This window comes from Sapajus apella, unplaced genomic scaffold, assembly GCF_009761245.1.
Source record: "Sapajus apella isolate SASKATOON/1434 unplaced genomic scaffold, GSC_monkey_1.0 scaffold62, whole genome shotgun sequence".
NCBI classification, from domain to species: Eukaryota; Metazoa; Chordata; class Mammalia; order Primates; family Cebidae; genus Sapajus; species Sapajus apella.
The window spans coordinates 6,150,952-6,171,302 of record NW_022437002.1 but is presented as its reverse complement, the minus strand read 5'-3'; the positions used below and the strand labels follow the sequence as shown (position 1 = coordinate 6,171,302).

The 20,351-nt window shown below is 48.8% G+C and overlaps 1 protein-coding gene across 1 annotated transcript in view; it reads left to right on the top strand.

The window, feature by feature from the left end:
• The first annotated feature begins 9,067 nt into the window (after nucleotides 1-9,067).
• CSMD2 (CUB and Sushi multiple domains 2) overlaps nucleotides 9,068-20,351 on the top strand; it is a 617,682-nt gene continuing 606,398 nt past the window's right edge. Inside the window, exon 1 of the mRNA XM_032246841.1 lies at nucleotides 9,068-9,464. Within this exon, the coding sequence (XP_032102732.1) occupies nucleotides 9,278-9,464 (187 nt within the window). The 5' untranslated portion in view covers nucleotides 9,068-9,277. The remainder of the gene's footprint in view (nucleotides 9,465-20,351) is intronic.

Below are 20,351 nucleotides of genomic sequence, written 5' to 3'. Positions count from 1 at the left end.
AATAATACATGTAAAGTGCTTATAATAGTTTGGTTAATGCATGTATCCAATGAATATTGGCTATCATTATTTAGAATTCTCGGATTCTTAACTTTCCTCTGTGGAACCAGGAAGGCCTAAGGAGGAGGCAATTCTCCTTACCTCCCACCCAGTCAAAGCCTCTCCTCACCTGGCTTTCATTTCTGACACAAACATGGCTAGGCTGGAAGAGTCAGAAAGGTGGAAATGACCTAAGCTCTTTTACAATCGTCCTAGCCCCTGAGCCTGCTTACTCTTGTAGGTCCTTTTAGGTTCCTCATCTAACATATTTTAAACACACCCACCTCTCACCACAAAAATAACTTTTTGGCTATAGAAGAAAATTGAAAGGATTTTTGCCATTTTGCTTTTGAAAGTTTTTGGCCATGAGTAATTTATTTAATTTGTGATGGGCTGTGATTTCTCACCAATCTTAGTGCCCACTCGAGAAATCTTGCATAGAGAGAAAACTCCAACCTACAAATTGTTACCAAATGCAATGAAATTTTTATGACTACTAAATTCAACAGTTAATGAAGTTGACATAATGTTATACTCTGCATTTAATTAAATATTTACTGATTTCCATGTGGCAGTTTTCTTTGGATTGTAGGACTAATCATCAAATGTTTAGGACTCAAACGTCTTTATAGGTCCCTAAAACCCAGAGGGACACCCATTCCCATAGGAATAATGCTCAATGGGTCAAACTGCCTAGAGGCAGGATCCATGCTAGGGATATCCCAGGCAAATATCTTGGGGGAATTAACCACAAGAGTGAAGGGAAGAGAGAGTTGCCATTCACAGGAATGGGCCTCCCCCTTATGTTGTCTCAGCAACAGGACAGGGCTGCAGAGCAGCCAGCCATTTCCAGGATTTTGAAAAGGTACCTTGAGTATTCTGAAAGCAAAACTGTGACTCTGTAGCTTCTCTCTCCTGGCAACACCATCAGTGATCTCTGCCATTTCTTGAGGGTTTATCCCTTATTATTGCCTCATTCCTTGCCCACAGGAGAGGAGGCAGTTAAGAGCTCCGGTGGTGGCAGCTGACACACTTGAATTTGAATTTCTGTTCTACTGCTTGATAAAGGCAGCTTTGTATATGCTTAACTTCTCTGACATTCTTCATCAGCAAAGTGGTAAAAACAATAGGTTTGGGTAGAGAGAGGGTTTAAATACAGAAATGCACATGAAGTTCTCAACAGAGTGCCTGGCTTAGGATGAGCTCTCAATAAAAACAAATGTATAATTATCATGATCACTAGTTATTATTATTGACAGCCCAGTAACGTAAAGATGGCAGCCTATGACATCTCCACTTAAAGTTAGGAAAAAGGAAGGTCATAGATGACAGGAGAAAAGAATATGGTGGCGGCAGTGGTGGTCCAGTAAGGTGGCAACAAAGTCAGAATTCAGCTGGCTTTCTTCCTGCTTTGGTCTTTCTGCCAGACCCCAGTAATGAGCCAAGGATTCCCGGTGAGGCCCTTTATGGAAAACCCTTCAGCTAGAAGCTCTGTATTCTGCCCTTCTTTCCCTAACTTCCATGCCAGGACATTGGTCACTAAAATGCAGTCACTTAAGACTTCTATCTTACTGCTGAGATGATCTGAGGCAGCTTTCAGATTAAAAAGTACAAACTACAGCATCAAAGAATAAAGGAAGGACTGACTCCATCTAAAGAAAGCAGAAACAGTTGCTACTTTCAAGTACCTGAATTGGTCAGACTGCATGGAGGTAATAAGGCAATAAAATTGGGTATCCTTATTTGTCAGCTAAAGCAAAAATGGAAACACGTTAGGTGGCAGAGTTTTTATTTTGTGACAGCAGAAAATACACATCTTCGTCTGCAGAGACAAAATGTTTCCAGGAAATAACCCCAAGCATGAATTTATCATGAGTCCTTGTATAAAGGACACTGAGTGACATAGTGGGCAATATATGCAATTCTGTTTTCATAAAAGACAGAGATGCTGTTAAGTTCATCAGTTTCTCACATCAGGGCTCTCTGAAGACAGCATAACATTAAATCATAACTCAGTGGAGGCATTTCTTTAAGGAACTCAAATAATGAAGTCTAGAAGAGATACCTTTGGGTCCATTCCACAAACATTACTGAACACCTACTTAACCATCCATCCATCCATCTATCCATCTACCCACCCAGCAACAATTCCCTGAATGTCCATCATGTACCAGACACTCTGAATGTCACTGACAAATATTACTTGTAAGAACTGTCACCTGGACTGAATTTTGAAGGGCAAATAGGAGAAGGCCAGACACAGAAGGAGGAGGGGAGCTTTCTAGGCAGAGAGAACAAAACACAGAAGGACTCAGGGGAATGGGGAGAGAAAGCATGGCTCATTGCAGGACTGCAGGGGTGTCAGAATGGCTGGAGCTTGGGGATTTGGGAGTAGGGAGATCTGAGGCTAGAGGGGCTGGCAGGGACCGATGATGGAGGCTCTTCTAGAGAGGGTCTAGCAGGGAGCTTGGATTTTACTCTGTAGGATATGGGGGAAAGTCTGGGGAAGACAGTGGAGCTGTAAAATCGGGTGAGCATTTTGAAAAGACAGCTGGTGGCAGAGAGGAAGATGCATTGAATAGGGCAAGAGCAGAAATGGGCACCTGTTACTCAGTTGTTATAAGTAACCTGAAACACAGCCATTGTGAACTCTGGTTAGAATCTGGGAGGCGTCTAGGAGGCAGAATCTGGAGGGCTCAGTGACGGCTTGGATGTGGGGACTGGGCAAGATGGGAATCCAGGATAAAAAGGTTTCCGGCTCAGGATCTGGGTGGATGTGGAAACTGTTCCCTGAAATGGGGAGCTGAGCAGAGAGGCATGCTGTGGTGGAGAACTGTAAGTGGGTAAGCCCAGGTCTAGGTAGGCTGTGGAGGAGCAGGTGGGGTGAGACTCCTTTGAGACATCTGAGGAGAGAGAATGCCAGACACATTACAGGCCGTGGGACTCAGGAGAAAAGAGGTTTCCATCCTAGGAGTTGCCCACCCACCAGCAGGGACAAATAAGAAAGCTGGCAGTTATAGAAAGACTGTTGAGTCAGAACAGAGCCTATTTCCACCCTGTGAAAATTTCTAACCTATTTCCACTGTCCGTCCCTGTACTGGCCCACTCTGTGTTTTCTTTCTAAAAAGTGCTGCTTTTCATCTGCCCCTTCCTATAGGCTGAGCTAGGAGCCCTTCTTCTTTTTATCACGTGCTATATGTCTTATGGAGTAATCAATCATGCTTTGCTGTTTAACTCTCTTCTCAGTAAACTATCAACCCCCAGAGGACATGGGAGATGGGAATGTCTTATTCTTCTTTATATTTGTTTCCTCAGCACCTAGCACAGACTCTGACATGCAGCTCAGTGTGGCATGAACAAATGAATGAAAGAGTAAGTGAAGAGTAATCAAATGACTACACAGGATACTATGCAAAAAACAAGGAGGCCTGTATAAGAGTATTGCTAGCTGCTGTAGCAAACTTCAATATTTCAGTTGCTTAACACTGGTAAAGATCTTTTCTTTTATAACGTTACAGTGTGGGTGTTCCTGGTTGGTGGCTGACTTTCCTCGACATGTTGATTTGGAGACCCACAATTGTTCCATCGGTGGCTCTGCCGTCCCCAGGGACCCAAATGCTCTGTATCCAGCCAGCAGATGGTGAAGTAACCCTGGGAAGATTTTATGGGGTAAGCCTTGAAGTGACACACATCACTCCTGCTCACATTCCTTTGACCAGATCCCTGTCTCAAGATTGCATCCAGCTGTAAAGAGCACTGGGAAAGATAGTCCCAGCTGGGCAGCTACTTCTCAGTGACAAGTCAGCACTATTAACTGTTTTGGCTGAAGAATTCTTTGGGGCAGAGAGAGGCTGTCTGCTGCATTGTAGGATGTTTAGTAGCATCCCTGGCCTCTAGCTCATAGAAGCCAGTAGTACTCTCCAGTTGCGACAACTAAAAATGTCTGCAGATATTGCCAAATGTCTCTGGGAGTAGTGGTTGAGGGGGATTGCCCTCAGTTGAGAACCTGCTTCATACTGAAAGCAGAAATGTTTGATATTCAGCTAGTTGTCCATGCTAAAAGGGCCAGCTAACCCAGCAGAGGGTGCAAGTTGGAGGGGATTTAGAAAAGGCTGCCTGGGGGAGGTGACGCTTGAGCTGAGTGATGATTAGGAATTAGATGTGATAAGAAACGGTATTGTTGGCAGAGGAAGCAGCATGAGTAAAGACATGTAGGCACACTAGCATCGCTGACTGGAGGAGCTTCAAGTAGAGATGACAGCCCGGAGCTCCTTTCCTGTGGCTTATGGCCTTTGGCCTGCAGAGGAAAGTGTTGACCTCTGTTTTGTCAATGGCATGAGCTCCTTTTTCCTTATTTCACAAATGAAGAATTTTCTCCAAGAATGTCAGAATGTGGTAGCACTAGAGGAATGGCCCAGGCTGTGAGCCCCTCCTCACTTCCCTCTCCCGGTCTCACCTTGGTGTGAGGCTTTTTCCTCATGAAGTCCCTCTGTCACCACTCCTTGGGTGGCAGATTGCTGCCACCTCTACGGTGATTGCCTCACCCTTGGGAGATCGCGTTGGCCTGGTCATGTTCATGATTTTAAAATCCTGTCCCAGTTGGGATCCTAAACTTTTTCTCTGAGGCCATCTTTGTCCTGTAGCCCTTCTCTTCATCCTGGCCTTCCCCTTGTCCTCTACTTCTGTCCTCGCATTGCTAGTCTCCCATTTGCTCGCTCCCTCTCTCCCTTGGCTTCAGAAGGCTTTTTGATCTTTTCCTGGGTCAGAATGACAATTTCGGGGCATCAAGTCTACATCTCCTCCCTGAATGAGGCCGAGTTCTCCAGAGCATCAGGCCTTGTATTCTTTCTAAATCAAACCCTGATGTTATCTGGATATTAGGTTTATCTTGGCTAGCCACTAGACTGCACTGGGCTTTTTTGCAATGTGATATTGTAAAGACACCTCAACCCACGGCTGCCTGTTGCTCATAGGGAGAATGGGAGGGACAGGCAGGGAGCCAGCACTGGGGGCTGGGCTGAGACCCACGCTCTCCTAGGCTAGATGGGGGTGGGCTGGTATGTCTTTGACTCCTACCTCTCCATTGCTCTGCAGATGTTTCCAGGGTCCCCATGTCTGCCTTTGCCCCCATGTTTCTTGACTCAGACTGTTGCAGTAGTTTTCCAAGTGGTACCCGTTCCCTTCTTGTACTTTCTTCACAGAGAAGCTAGAGTATATGTCAGGCCACATCACTTAACTTCTCTTTCCCAGAAATGAAAACCTACCTTTTGTATTCAGAGCTCTCTAGTTTTCAATAAAGAAGCCATGCTGTACACAGAAAATAGATGTAAACAGTTACCTCTTTGCATATATTTTCTGACTGTCAGGCATCTGTTCTCTCTCCTCCCTGTCTCTGAAAAATCATCTCCTCCTGTTACAGGTTGAATTGTGTGCCCCCGACCCAAATTCATAGATTGGAATCCTAACCCCTAGTACTTCAGGATGTGACCTTATTTGGAGTTAGAGTCTTTAAAAAGTCAATTAAGTTAAAATGAGGCCATTAGAATGGGTCCTAATCCAGTATGACTGGTGTCCTTATTAGAAGAAGTTCAAACACAGATGTGTACAGTGGGAACACATGTGAGGACACAGGGAGACAAAGGCAGCCACCTACAAGCCAGAGAGAGAAGCCTCAGAGGGAGCCAACCGTGTTGCCGCCTTGATCTTGGACTTCCAGCCTCCAGAACTGTGAGGTGATACATTTCTGTTGTTTAAGCCACACGGTCTATGGTACTTTGTTGTGGCAGCAGTCCTAGCAAATTAATACACCTTCTATTTCTCACTGGCTAAGAATAAAATGCAAACTCCTCACCATTCCCTAATAGACCCTATGTGATCTGCTCCACTCCCCATCTTTCATCCTCTTCCTGGCCCCCTTCCCTTTTTACAGCCTTGCCTGTGCTCACTATACAAAAGCCCTTTCCCCAACTTTGCATGGCTGCCTTGCTTAATTCTATTATTACATTTATTTATTTATTTGTAGGCAGAGTCGGGCTCTGTCACCCAGGTTAGAGTGCAGTGGTGGGATCACGGCTCACTGCAGCCTTGAATGCCTGGGCTTAAATGATCCTCTTACTTCAGCCTCCTGAGCACCTTGCTTAATTTTAGATCCCAGGTTGGAGTGCAGTGGTGAGATCATGGCTCACTGCAGCCTTGAACACGTGGGCTCAAATGATCCTCTGGCTTCAGCCTCCTGAGCACCTTGCTTAATTTTAGATTCCATCTTCCACTGTTGCCAGTCTTCCCAGACCATCTCTTTAAAGCACGTCCCTGTATTGCTTCTCCTAGCACCGTAAACTTCCTTTTGTAGCATCCTGAATTAGTAACTTTATGTATATTTGTGTACACATTTCCTGCCTTCATCAAGTTAGGGACTGTTCACTAGGTGTATATTCATTGCCTAGCACAGCACTCGGACACATAATGATGCTCAATACATATTTGTTGAGTAAATGCATCTTCAGGTTCCAGCCCAAATCCTACTTTCCTCCTTAAATTAGCCTTCTGATCCCCCAAGTCCAAGAGAAGCTCACTGTCTTGACATGCGTCTCCGTAGCATGCCGGTTCTTCAGTCATGGTGATTATCGCTGTCTGAGGGTATCAGCTACAAGTGGGTTTCCACCTCTGGCCTGCATCCTCCCAAAGCAGGACCACACACTGCATCTCTGCATGGCCCACAGCACAGCCTCTCTCAGGGCCCCTAGCACAGGAGGCGCTCAGTAAATGCATGTGGACCCAAATAGATCAGAGAGCAGGAATGTCGGAGGATGTGAGCAACTTGGCCTTTTACAGGGATAAAAAAGGTGCCCCTGCCCTCCACAGCCCCCAGGGAGAAGGATGACAAACACTCCTTTTGCCTGGGAAGGTTTTGGGGGTAAATCTCATCTGCCCATTGCAACCACAGAGCAAAGTTCTGGAGCTAAGAAGGGGGTAAGAGAAAGCCCATTGGCCTGCAGCCCCAGATTTATAGAGCAGCCCAGACTTTCTTCTGCCCAGCTGTGGGCTGCACAGGAGGCCCGGGCATCTCTGCCAGTTCCTTTCTCTGGAGGAGAACCCCGCCTCCAAGAGAGGGGGAAAGTCGGAGCTTAGAAGCCAGGAGCCCACCCCCAGGCAAGCCCAGCTAACAGCTCCCAAGGCTGTCACCACCACTCACTCCCAGAATAGTCAGTCCCTTCCTCCTCTCCAGGGCTGGTGGGAAGGCTGAGCCTTCTCTTTCAGGGGGCTGGCTCTGGACAATGGGAAGGGAGAAGCCCCCTCCCCGCTCCCCCAGGGACATAAAGCAGGCCTTTCATTGAGGAGTTCTGGCTGCTTCGGTTGGTTCTTGGCACCCAGCGAAGCGGCGTCGGGAGGGGCGGGCAAGCAAGCGTGTTGGGGGTGGGGACCGGCCCGCAATTCTGAGGAGGTTCGCCCGCCTAGGGCCACCGGGCTGGCTCCCCAGCTGTGGGATGAGCTCATGCAGGGAAACCGGAACAACTTGGGGTAGGGGGGAGGGAGGAAGAGTGGCATCTAAGAGGCTGCGACAGCGTGGATCTCGGGAGCAAGTTTTTCATGGGGAGTAGGGACAAGCCTCCACTCCTCCAACCCCGCCTCAGCCCCCTAATTCGGATCGTCAATTCCACATCCCCTCTTCATACCCTTCCTTGGATGGAAATTCCTGGCCACGCTGACGGCGGGCCAACCTGGGTCGCTAACCTCCCCCAGCCTGGGTCGCCATCCCTATAGTTCCTCTCCACACCCTTCCCCGGAAGATATCGGGCTCCACCGCCCGCCGGCCACTGCCCCCTTGGCCACACAGATGCCAACGCTCAGTTTTGGCCAAAACGCGCTGCTCCCTAAGCCCCGAGCACAGCTTCTTTGAGGTGCGTTGGCAAAGGGGATGGGGGCGCGCAACGCAGGTGCCTTTCCACTGCAAGCGCCAGCAGGGGCCTCCTCTCCGGGCCTTGCCCCTCCCAGTTTCCTCCAGCCTCCTCCCACGAAGCGTCTCTTCCCTCTTGCCGAAGAGTTTGGCGTAGACAGCGAAGGAGCCATCGTGCTTGGCGGAGAAGCCTGGAGTAGACGAGACAGAGACGGCGACCGAGTCGGGTGGGGGATGGGGTGGGGACCGACGCTGAGCCCTTCGACCAGGAGGCTGCCGTTGCTGGGGAGAGGTGGGGAACGGTACACGCCCTTGGGAGGAACTCTCTTGGTTTGGGGCCTTGGCTGGGAGGAGGAGGGGAAGAGGAAGAAGCAGGGTCCGATTATTTAAATTTGGGGATAAATTGTACAAGTAACTCTTGCACGGTCCTTCCACCAACCTCACTCCCCACCCCCAACTCCCGTGCATACAGGCACCGCTCCGTCATCCTGAGATTTTTGTCTTAGGGTAGGAGTGGGACCGCACTGGGTCAAATGAACGATCCCCCACCCCCCATCCCCGCTCCACCGCCCTCCAATTCTTAACCCTGCCTCTGTCTACGCACAACGTCCCTCTCCTGGGATGGGGTAGGAGGCTATTGTGAATGAGGCTCCTAAGCATCACCCCTGGCCCCAGATTGCAAGTTCAAAGCCACCACCCAAGATCAGCTTGTAAGAGCCACGACTTGGGGAACCGCGTCCTTCTTTGGTTACCTTTTCCCAGACAGGATTCCAATTTCCAAACGTGGAAGAGGCGTGTGTGTATGTGCCTGTGTGTATTAGTGCGTGTGTCTGTCACTGTGTGTGTGTATGTGTGTGTGTGGAGAGGGGGATATATTTATGGGTGATTTTACAAATGAAAACGGGAGGACTGAACTTAAAAGAAACTGGTCAATTGTAAAACAAACAGGAATAAACAACCCTTTAGATGTAATTTCTGGTTTATCTGGAGGTGGAGGTGGCGCTGAAGAGGAACCCCCGCCCCCCAATATTTTTTCCTTAGCTGCGCCTCCACCCCCAGCATTTGGAGCGGCGGAGAAGCTGCTCCGGAGTGATTAATCCGGGGATAATTCACCCCCCCGCCCCCCGGCGCGAACCCCGCGAAGCGGGATTGGAGCGAGTCATTTCCGAGAGCGCAGCGCGCCTCTCCCCGGCCGGGCGGACACTTGGTTCATTCCAGCCGCAGAAGCTCAGGGCTCCCGCGTACCGGGATTTTTTCCGAGCAGAAAAAAGCTCCAGAGCTCTCCTGACCTCCTTTCTCCTCGGCGGCGAGTGGAGCCTCTCCCTCTGCGCTGCCGGCCGCGCCATGCCGCGCTCGCGGGGACGGGAGCTGGGGCGCTGCGGCTGCCCTGCGGGGAGAGCTCGCGGCGAAGCCGGGATTTCGGCGCTCGTGCCGGGCTCCGGGAGCCGCTGGGGCCGCCCGCCGCCGCCGACGCCGTCGCCTCTGCTGCTGCTGCTGGGCTGGGGGCTGCTCAGCGTTTCCGCCGCCGCGGGTGAGTCCAGTCGCGCCGAGGAGCCAGCGGCCACCGCGCGCCCCACCCGAGCCTCGAGCCCACCCATCCTCGACCGGGTCCCAGTCCCTTCCCCCGCCCCTATCCCTGCCCGAATCTCCCACCCTCGCAATTGCCTCCTCTCATTCTCATCCCTGCCTCCGTCTCCCACCCCACCCTCAGCCACGTCCTCACCTCCATTGCTACCCCAGCCCCAGCCGCAACTTGGCCGGATGCGGCCGGTGTGGGGGCCTGGGAGACAGACATCCCCGCCCGGGGTTGCGGGGCACCTGGTCTGTGGCTTCAGTTTCTCCAGCCTCCCAGCCCCTAAGGTGCCAGGCTTTTTCCCGATAAACTTTCCTGGAGCCCTACTCCCCCAGCTCCCGATTCTGCCAGGCATGCTGGTCCTGGGGGCTGGAGAGGAACCTCGCGCCCCCTCCCCATTTCCACGTCTGCAAGGTCTGCCCTTCCCCGCCCCCGCCCATTTTCTCCAATTGAAACCGGTGCCCCCTCTAGAGCCGCCAGGAGACTGCGGCCGCCATCCCCCTCCCCAAATGCCACCCCTCCCTCGGCGATAGGAGCTAGGAGAGGTTTCAGGTGGGCGCGTGCCCACGGCGGGGGTCCCGCGCATTCCTTGCGGGAGGGATCAGGTGGAGGCTGGAGGGTGCTGAGCGACGGGAAAGAGGGGGTGGGGGTTGTAGCCGGGGGCGGAGGAGGGAGTGTCGCCGCCAGGCTTCGCGCTGCCACATTTCCCTTCGGTTCTCACTCCGCGCCAAAGTGCCCTTTCCCGCGCCCTGCTGCAGCCTAGTGCCTGGGCTGCGGCAGCAGTAGTGGCGGCGCAGGCGGCGGGACCGGCTCCCGACGACCGAGTCCGGGAGGGGGCAGACCTGGCGGGTGCAGAAAGTCCCGGAACTTCGCGGGTGTCTGGCTGCAGCTTGCAGCGCGCGGGGAGGTACGCGAACCTTCGAGGGAACCCAGTCCCCTCTGGAGGCTACTGGCCTGGACCCTTCCCACTTTGCCCACAGCACCTCTCAGAAGCTCAGTTCTAGCCACAACCTAGAAAGTTCCGTGTGCCCGGGTCGAGACGGGTCCAAATCAGGATGCCTGGAACCGCATTTTCATTTAGCCCGGAGGCTGACACCCACTGAGGGAGAAAACCGAAAGACCTGCTGCCCAGGCCTGAACCTAGGGCACCTTAGATCTGGAGCCTTGGGGTTTGTTTTGTTTTGTTTTGTTTTGAAACCACCGATTGAACCTCTGAATGCTTGGCCTGGACCACCCCAGTTCCCCTTTTTGGGAAAGTGAGCCTCTCTTACAGGTCAGTGAGTGGCGAGCTCTATGGCCTCCAGCATCTTGTGAGCCCGTCCTCGCAGACCGTGTCGCCCACTGCTTAGCCACTGGGGTTCTTGGTCAAGGAGGGCGCCGGGAGTCAGTTCTGGCTCTCTCATTCCTAGCTGACGGGACTTTCTCAGGTTCTGCTAAGAGCCATAGCCACCGACACCCAGAGAGGGGCGCCCGCGGTGCGCGCGCCTGGGAGCTCTGGCCTCTCGCACACCCACACCCACTGGGAGGCTGTCCACACCGACGCTGCTGGTCACCCAGACTTGCCACATGGGCGGTGGGGGACCGCTGCTACCTCCCGTCAGGCCTCCCGGTCGTTTGTCAAGGCGAGGTCGGTCTCTGGCTTAGCTGATTGGAGAAAGTCTTGGGATCAGACTAAATTGTTTTTTTCTGGCTAGATTTGTTTCTGCCCTTTGGGCATATCCTGCCCCTGAGGGAGAGAAAACGGCCGACTCACCGGCGCTTGCATTGCACAGCGGTGCTAGAATCCTGCCCTATAGAGATCCATTTGCTCGCAGCTCCTAGAAAAGTAGAAAAGCTGGGGGGAGGAGACACTGTGTTCGTGGCTTGGGGTAGTTCCTCTCTAGCAGGCCCCGCTCTGGCTTGCAAACTTCCAGTACATTTCATTTCTTTTCTTTTTTTGAGACGGAGTTTCGCTCTTGTTGCCCAGGCTGGAGTGCAATGGCGCTGTATCAGCTCACTGCAACCTCCACCTCCCGGGTTCAAGTGATTGTCCTGCCTCAGCCTCCTGAGTAGCTGGGATAACAAGTGCGCGCCACCAGGCCCAGCTAATTTTTGTATTTTTAGTAGAGACGGGGTTTCGCCATGTCGGTCAGGCTGGTCTCGGGTGATCCTCGCGCCTCGGCCTCCCAAAGTGCTGGGATTACAGGCATGAGCCACCGAGCCCGGTCCAGTACATTTCTTTTTAAGCCTTTCCCGCATTTAGATGGGCTGTTTGGCCTTGCAAGCAACAGAGATTTGGAAATGGATTTGGTGACAGAAGATCGGCAGAATTTGGTACATTAGAAGGGGAAACACATTCATTTTGTGTTCAGTTCACACTGTTGAATTTAAAAGATGCTCAGGACTGAACAGTCTCCCTTCCTTGGTGATCACTGGACAAATGAAAAGAAGGATTTGAAAAAAAGGAGTCTCCTCACCCACCCATACTTTCTTCCCTCAACCCCTTTAGTACCCGTCCTGCCTGGCACTCCCTTCCCTGATCCATCAGTAACCCTTCCTTTTTTTTTTTTTGAGACGGAGTTTCAGCTTGTTGCCCAGGCTGTAGTGCAATGGCACAATCTCAGCTCACTGCAACCTCCACATCCCTGGTACAACCGATTCCCCTTCCTCAGTCTCCTGAGTAGCTGGGATTACAGGCTCACACCACCATGCCTAGCTAATTTTGTATTTTTAGCAGAGACAGGGTTTCTCCATGTTGGTCAGGCTGGTCTTGAACTCCTGACCTCAGATGATTCACCCGCCTCAGCCTCGCAAAGTGCTGGGATTACAGGCGTGAGCCACCAGGCTCAGCCACCCCCCCTTCTTAAAAGATGATTCCTCTTGACCTGTAAACAGGCTCATCTTTAACATAAAACAAGCCAAGGAGCCTTTTTGGCCTATTGACCTATCTAAGCCACTGTCCCATCTCTCTTTGTCTTTCACAGTCACTTCTCTTAAAAGGGGTCTTCATGTCATTTTTCTCTACTACCAGTCACTCCTTGCTTCAGCTTCTGTTTCCAGGATAAGAGGCAATAAGATGACAAAGATGCCCCTGGAATACTTTAGAAGAGAGCACCAATGACCACTGGAATTGCCAGATACATTGTACTTTGTCTTTATTTTCCTTTGTCTCTCTGTGGCTGTGGCCACTGTGGAGAAATTTCTCTTCCTTGGGCTTCCGGAACACTATGTTTTACGGATTTTCTGCTGTCTCTTGAGTGTTCCTTCTCAGTTTCTAATACTAACTAATACTTATTCCCCTCCCTGAAGTATGGTGTGATGCAACATTTAATTATTTGTACTTTTCACCATTCCTTTCACCATTCCCTGGGTGAGCTCGTCCTTGCCCAACTCTTCCGCTACCACACTCTGAAGCTTTCAGACAGATCCCTTCTGCCAAGATGTCTCTCCTGATATACATCTATTGGCTTCCTGGTCCACAGGAACTCTGGGTCTAGGTAACCCATATATCCAGCTGATTCTTGGAAATCTTCACCTAGATGTTTCCCTTCCAAAGCAAACTCATTAGCTTCTTTCCTAAGCCTCCAGTATTTCCTGTGTGAGCTGGTGGTTCCTGTAGCATGCCAATTATGGAGCCCAGAAACCTTTGGATCATCCTCAACTCCTTCGTTATCATGTGGCCATCAAGTTCTGTCAGTTTTATTCTCAAACCTAGCTACTTTCCTCTGGATTGAGAAGCCTGAGCATTGATAAAGCTATCATGCCTTCTACTCTCTAACTAATTTTTTAAAAAGCAGTATTAAACTATAGGTAGAAGGAATTCTGACAAAGCTCTGTTTTTTCCCATGCCAACCACCTAACGGCTTTAAAAAAAATGAAATGCCAAATTTAAAAAAATTCCCTGCTTTGTATGTTGTCTGAGTGCTTGCTTTTAGTCAGCCTCTTGTAGACTAGAGCACTGACTGTACTCAGTGTTCTATTACAGTACAAACTGAATTGTATTAAAAAGCATTTATTTGCCTGCCTTACACATTAAACTGTGAGCTTACTGAAGGCAGGGACAGTGCCTTATTTCTCTTGGTATCCCCATATCCAGCCCAGGTTCTGGCATAGAATTGCTGCTTGATGTATGGCTGTTTGAGAGGATGATTTTTGTAGTTTTCTTTTTCTTGAACAGTTTTCCAGGGACTGATAAGGCTAAGTCAGGGGTCAAGAAAGCCAGCTGGTTTGCAGAGGTAATAAGATGATAAAGACATCTGGTCCCCTGTTGCTTTTCTCTACAACTAAGTATCACCATTTGGTGAGAGCTCCCTAGATTCCAGAACCAGTGCAACAATAATCCCTTGGCATACCACTCTTCTCCAACACTGAGCCAAGGAAAGGCATTTCCCTACTCAAGTCACCAGTGTGTGTATGAATTTGAATTTCCATTTGCAATCAAGCTAAGGGTTTATGGTTTTTAAAAAAATGAGCTGACTGCAGTGGAGAGCGCTCACCATATCTAGGGCTGGTGAGTGTCTGGCTTTGTTGAAGGTGAGATTAGATTCATGTACCAGGCTTTGGGAGGCCGAGGCAGGTAGATCACAAGGTCAAGAGATCGAGACCATCCTGGCCAACGCAGTGAAATCCCGTCTCTACTAAAAGTACAAAAAATTAGCTGGGCGTGGTCGCGTGCGCCTGTAGTCCCAGCTACTTGGGAGGCTGAGGCAGGAGAATTGCTTGAAACCCGAAAACGGAAGTTGCAGTGAGCCGGGATCGCGCCACTGCACTCCAGCCTGGCGATAGAGAGAGACTCTGTCCCAAAAAAAAAAAAAGAAAAAAAAAATCATGCACCAGGGACTAGAGGACCAAATTGCAGGGTCTTGGGCACTACATGGTTTGGGTTCTCCGGCAGAGCCCAGCAGGCAGCTTCAGCAGCATCCTCTTCACCCTCATTCATGTGCCTGACTTGCCTGTTTTGCCCTCATGATCACACCAGCAGGATTAAGGGAATCTGATTGCTCCACAGAGCCTTGTTGGAGACCTAGCTGATCTTCGGTCCTCTCTAAGGCTCAGGCTCCCTGCTGTAAAAAGGACAAGTAATTCCTGAATTTTGGAAGGATTAGAAACCAGAGATGCAACCAGTCCAGTGTCGTACCTCATCGAATGTGCCTATTAAATAGAAGCTGGAGCCGAAGGAACCATCCAGGAAGTCTGTGTGCCCTCACCATGTCCTTTCCTACCTACCATGCTCACAGAGCTGTTCTGGGCACCCAGGGGAGTCACACTAACAGCTCACGTTCACTGAGTACTCACCAGCACTGTCTTAAGCACTTGCATGTATTAACTCAATCCTCTCAGCAACCCAGTGAACCCTGCAGTATCATTATTCCCATTTCATAGATGAAGAAACAGGTTCAGAGAGGACACATAACTTACCCACACGCTAAGTAAACAGCCAAGCCTTAGTTTGGATGCAGGCTTGGCTGACGCCAAATCCTTTACCCATAACCCCATTGCTATTCACCTTCTTGGAGACCCAACCGGTACTACATCCCTGGAAGCTTCTGCCTAGGCTGCCTTCTTTGGCCTTGCTTTTCCCACTCGGCTGTCCTTATTCAGTTTTAACTGAGTCCCACACTTTTAATCCTCGAGCAGCTATTGTCCATTCCTCTCCACCACAAGCTCCTGGAGGAGGCTGTAAAGCCATTCTTGGTTTCTAGCCCCAAACACCCATCTAGATGGAACTCTGCTGTGGGCTCTCATAACTGCCCACATTTCCTCTGTTGTCAGACTCATCCAGACATACTGGAATTTCTTGCTTAAAGAAGTGGTATCTGTCTCTTTTCCCTAAAGGACTATGAACTCAGGCCTGGCAGCATCGCCCAGCTCAGAGCACATAGTGAACACTCAGTGAGTGTGCTGATGAGACACTCAGACCTGATGAAACAATCAGAGGCAGGTTATTTGGAGCCCAGGGTTCCCTTTCCTGTAGACCACCCTCTTGGGTATTCCCAGGACAGCTGGGGGCTAGGAAGACTAGAAAAGGGTTAAGGGGCATCTTCAAGTGGGAGGCAGCCCCAGGCCCATCTGCACAATAATAATAGCTCTCCTTTACTGAGTGCTGATTAAATGATTTATAGACATTACCATTTAATTATCACTATAATATCATATTTGAAGATACTGAGGCTCAGAAAGTAAGCAGTTAGTTGGAGACTGTAGAGCAGGTAGGTAAAGAAGGCAGGATTAAACCTCAAGTCTACTTGACCCTAGGGCCCATCTTTATGGAAAGCACCTGTTACAGTGCTGGGCCCATTGTTTGCATTCAATGTATGTTAGATACTATTACTACAACTATAGTCTACTTGCTTTCTGCACTAGCCTCTTAGAATTATAAGAGAAACAATTCACACATTTTGCCAGTCTCAGGCACCACTATATGCAGTGGGAGAGTTTTTCCTCTTTGCTTCTCTAGCTGAAAGCACACATCTTAGAACCTGGTCACCTCACCCAACTCATCAACCCAGCTCAGTATTCTTTATTCAGGAGGGTAGGGAGGGAGAACCCTCTGCCTCGAGAATGCACTGCACTGCCCTCCCTGGGTTTCTCTCCTTGGGTGGCATATGGCCTCTCACCCCTCCTCTCTGCCTGCTGCAGTGTTGTGAGAGCATCACTGGCAATAGGGGAACACTGGGGTGAACCTGCAAATGGAGGATTAAAGACTCCATCTCAGGGCTCACTCACTTTGAGAAGAGCTTGGTTTTCCCTTGGACCCACACAAAGAGTGGGCTATGCAATGTGGGAGTTTCTCAACTTGAAAACGATAGTGTGGTTCTCAGAACTCTTTCCTTGCTCTTGTAAGTTAAGAGCAACAAAGTAAACTCATATTATTTTTTCCCTCCTGTAAAAATGAGATTCTGATTCTGATTCTTCTTTTCTCCTCTCCCACCCAAACACACTTAGTTTTTAGAGCTTCAGGGGAAGGCAAGACTCATTGGCCTTCTCAGGTGGCTTAATGTCACATGAAAGATAGTCATGACCCACTATACATCCACAAATGTGAACTTTAGCCAAACAGCAGATGAGAGGGGAGGAGAGGGAGTAGAACATGATGGGTTGACATTGGAGAAATAGGATAATTTGAGATAGACCGAGCTCAAGTAGGAAAGTGTAAGTTGGGTAGGATCAAAGATGGGTTGGGATACTGGGATAGGATAGATAGAGTGAGATAGGTGATGGAGTAGAATGGGACAGGACTGAGTGAGATGTGATGTCGGGAATGGGATTAAGAGGTTGGGGTGTGCAGTATTCAGTGGATTGCCTGGGATAGGGGTGAGGTGGGGTGGGAATGTGTTAGAAGAGACTAGGGTGGGATGGGATAAGATGGGGTGGTGGAGTTGGGATGGAGTGGAATGGAACATCTGGGATATGATGGAGTGGAGGTGAGATGTGTTGTGGTGGAATGGCAGGAGATGGAGGGGAATCAGATGTATTGAGATTGTTTGGGTTGGTGGGAGATAAGATGGGGTTATTATGTAACCAATTGAATGGGCACCAATTGAGCGGGCACGAGGAAATGGGAAGTGAGGGGGGGTGCTGGAAATAGCTTGACCTGCTTCACATTATTGTAGCATCTTCACCTTCCTAACCAGAACTTCTTGAATGTTGATCAGTTTATTTCTCACCTGAATTGTGAAATTTCAGGTACATATAAAGTCTCCATTGGCCTTTGTTTCCATATAGCATGAATCCTAAAATGCTGAAGGCTTCATTTTCCTGCCATAAAGGATCATTCTTCAGGGAGATGCTGGGAGTCCCATGTGGCCACCACCAGGAACCCATCAGAAAAATATGCCTGGTACAAACCAGGAGCACCAGGGCAGCTCCTGTTAAGTCCACCATCAGAGAAAGACATTGTACCTGCCCTAGAGCTAGTACAGTGGCTCCACTCACAGAAAGCAAAGCCCAGGATGGAGTCGCGGTTTACCTCCATGGCCCCCTCTGTTGGGGGAGTCTCTCTTCTAGAGACTCTTTTACTTTCCACCTGTTTGTGTCTATATTGTTGAAAAATTTTAAACTGAACTGGCCTTTCAAGGGATGTCAGTCCCACCCTTGAAAAATCATTATTATAAGGAACTTTCATGATGCTAAAAATAATGTATGTATAGTTAAATGACTGTGAGCACCAAATTACTCTGAGAAATTTGAGAATCTCCTGTGCCATCTAGAGCAGAAAATAAGGGCTTATATTGCAACACAAATAGCCTTCCTCCCTGCCAATGTCTAATTTATACTCAGTTGAGTGCAATTATAACCCAGAATGTCAAAAAATTATGTGTCCATCTTCTAGGTTTTCAAATAGAAAACAGAATAAGTTCTATTATTAAGTACCTGCATCTATTTATTGACTGAAAGTAAGCAAGTGTGATGGATGTAACTTTACAGGGAAAAAGCAGAGACTTTGAAATTTGAGATACAGGTGTATTACCAGAGAATGTGCAGGCATTTTGTGCACATTGATTGATGACCCTTTCTGTGATGAGCAAGTGTGGTAGAGTCGAATCAGGCCTCGGGAGATTTGTCTTCAGGTTGCTGCCTGACCACACCCCTTTCCCTACCCCAGCCTCAGTCTCCCTACCTAACAACCTTCATTGCTTCCTCCATTGCCATTTCAGGAATGGAGAGAGCTCGGCGATTGGGGGGACTTGCTGATGGTGTGTGGACTTGGCAGTAAGAAGGAGGTGATAGTTTAATGGTTTATTTTCAATCCATGCTAAAGTGTTCCTAGCATGAAAACAGACATCTCAATGATGGCATCCCCTCCTGCCAGGGACCTATCCTCCTGGCCTTATCCTATGTGCATTCCTGGAAGGGCTGACCCATAGCAGATCCTCAGCTAGGAGAAAGGCCTTATTTGGCCTAGGAGTCAGGAATTCAGCCTTCCAGTCTTGGCTGTGCCCCTAACCACCTATGTGACCAGAAGCCAATCATTTAATCTTCCTAGGCCTCTATTTTCACACCTATAAAATGGAGATAATAATATGCAGCTTGTCTATGCAATGATGGACTTGGAAGCTCTTTAATCAACAAAACAAAACAAGAAAAAAGCCAAAGCCATTAGAATAAGATCAAAAAAGTTTCTAGTTTAAGCCCATCCAGCAGGAGATCTTGCTCAGGGCTCAGGCTGGCTTGGCTTTCCAGGAATGGGGAGCTTATGACCTCTGCAGACAGCATGCCAGGCTACTTTTCAGGTCTCAGGGGTGATAGGTGAAGGTGGGTGGGCCTGCTGAGCTTCTTGGCCTTGATCCATTCTTACCCTCCAGTGGCCTGTGGGACTGCTCCTGAGACTGCAAAGGGAAGAAACAAGCTGTCTCTATCCAGAGCCTGTCAGACATCCTGGCCACGGCCTTTTCCCCAACTACCACCCACCCCTGGGCAGCAGCACTGTGAGTTCAGTCTGGGAGAGTTGATTGCTTGGACTTTACTCTCACTAACACATTCAACCAGGGGTCAAGATCTGAATGAGCCCTTTAACTCTAGCAAGAGGAAAATTCCCTGCATTCAGAAACCACTGGGACTCACATATCCTATGATATTTTGTTCCAAGAAACATGGAAAGAAGACAATATTACAGGGGCAGTTTTCCTGAGTTATGGGGAAGGCGCAGTTGACGGTTTTTGTTTTCTGCACCCCCCACCAAATCTCAGGTGCATGGCATTTGAATTAATCCTACCCTCTTTCCACTTTGCACTTTATGATCCCATCTGTGCAAAACTCCTCTCTTATTTACAGTTTTTGCCTCCCTTCATCCCAAATCCTAAAGCTATCCCAAACCCAATAAGTACTCATTCTGATGTGTTTGACATACGTCTTCAAATATGCATGGATCCTTATAAAATATGTAGGGTTGTTTGTATGTCTATGTATTTTTTATTTCTATAAATGATATTGAGGTATAAATTTCATCTGGTTTCTTAGTTTATTTACTTAACACCATATTTTGCAGATCTTGCCATTCTCCTTGTGTGTATCTAGTCAGTGGTTTCTAACTGTTGCATTGCATTATGAGTTCCACATCCATCACGTTTTATGTATCTGTTCCCCTGCGGAGATCCCTCTAGCTTATCAGTAAGTCCCCCTTACTCCACCACTAGAAGATCTGAAGATCGTCCTTGTACATTCTCTCTTGGGACCCTGTGTGAGAGTGGTTCTGGACTATATGATGGAGGATTTGCTCCCTGGGTTAATGTGTTAGCTTTTCATGTTCTGCCATGGTGTTTTCCAGAGCACCATGGAAATGGTGTGCCAGGTCACATTTCCACTAAGAGTGTCCAAGAGTTTCTGTTTTCCCATGTCTTCATGAGTACCTAATATTAGCCACCTGTCCAATTTTGCCATTTTTGGCAATGTAAAGTGCCATCTCATTGTATTAATTTACACTTATTACTAGTAAGCCTCAACCTCTCTTACAGGCTTGTTGGCTGTTTGAACTTCTCTTTTTCTGAATTGCCTATTTATATTATTTGCCCATTTAAAAATTGGATTTCTTGTCTTAGAAATCTTTTGGTTGATTTGCAGATGTTTTGTTTATAGTCTAGGTGTTGCCCTTTGTTAATTTTAGAAGTTACAAATAGCTTCTTCTAATCTTTAATCCATCTATTTGGCATATGGCAGATTTCTTTGGACAGGAATGCTTCCTTTTGATATAGTCAGATCCATCAGTGTTTTGGGAGAGGTAGAAATTGAGACATGAGGGCACTGAGGAGCTAGAGAGCATGGTGGGGTCCCATGGACCCACATGGGTCCACTCTCTTGCAGGGCTGGTTCTCTGTATGGAGGGCTCTGAGGAGTCCTAGAACCTTCCTGTCTATCCTGAGCCCCTGC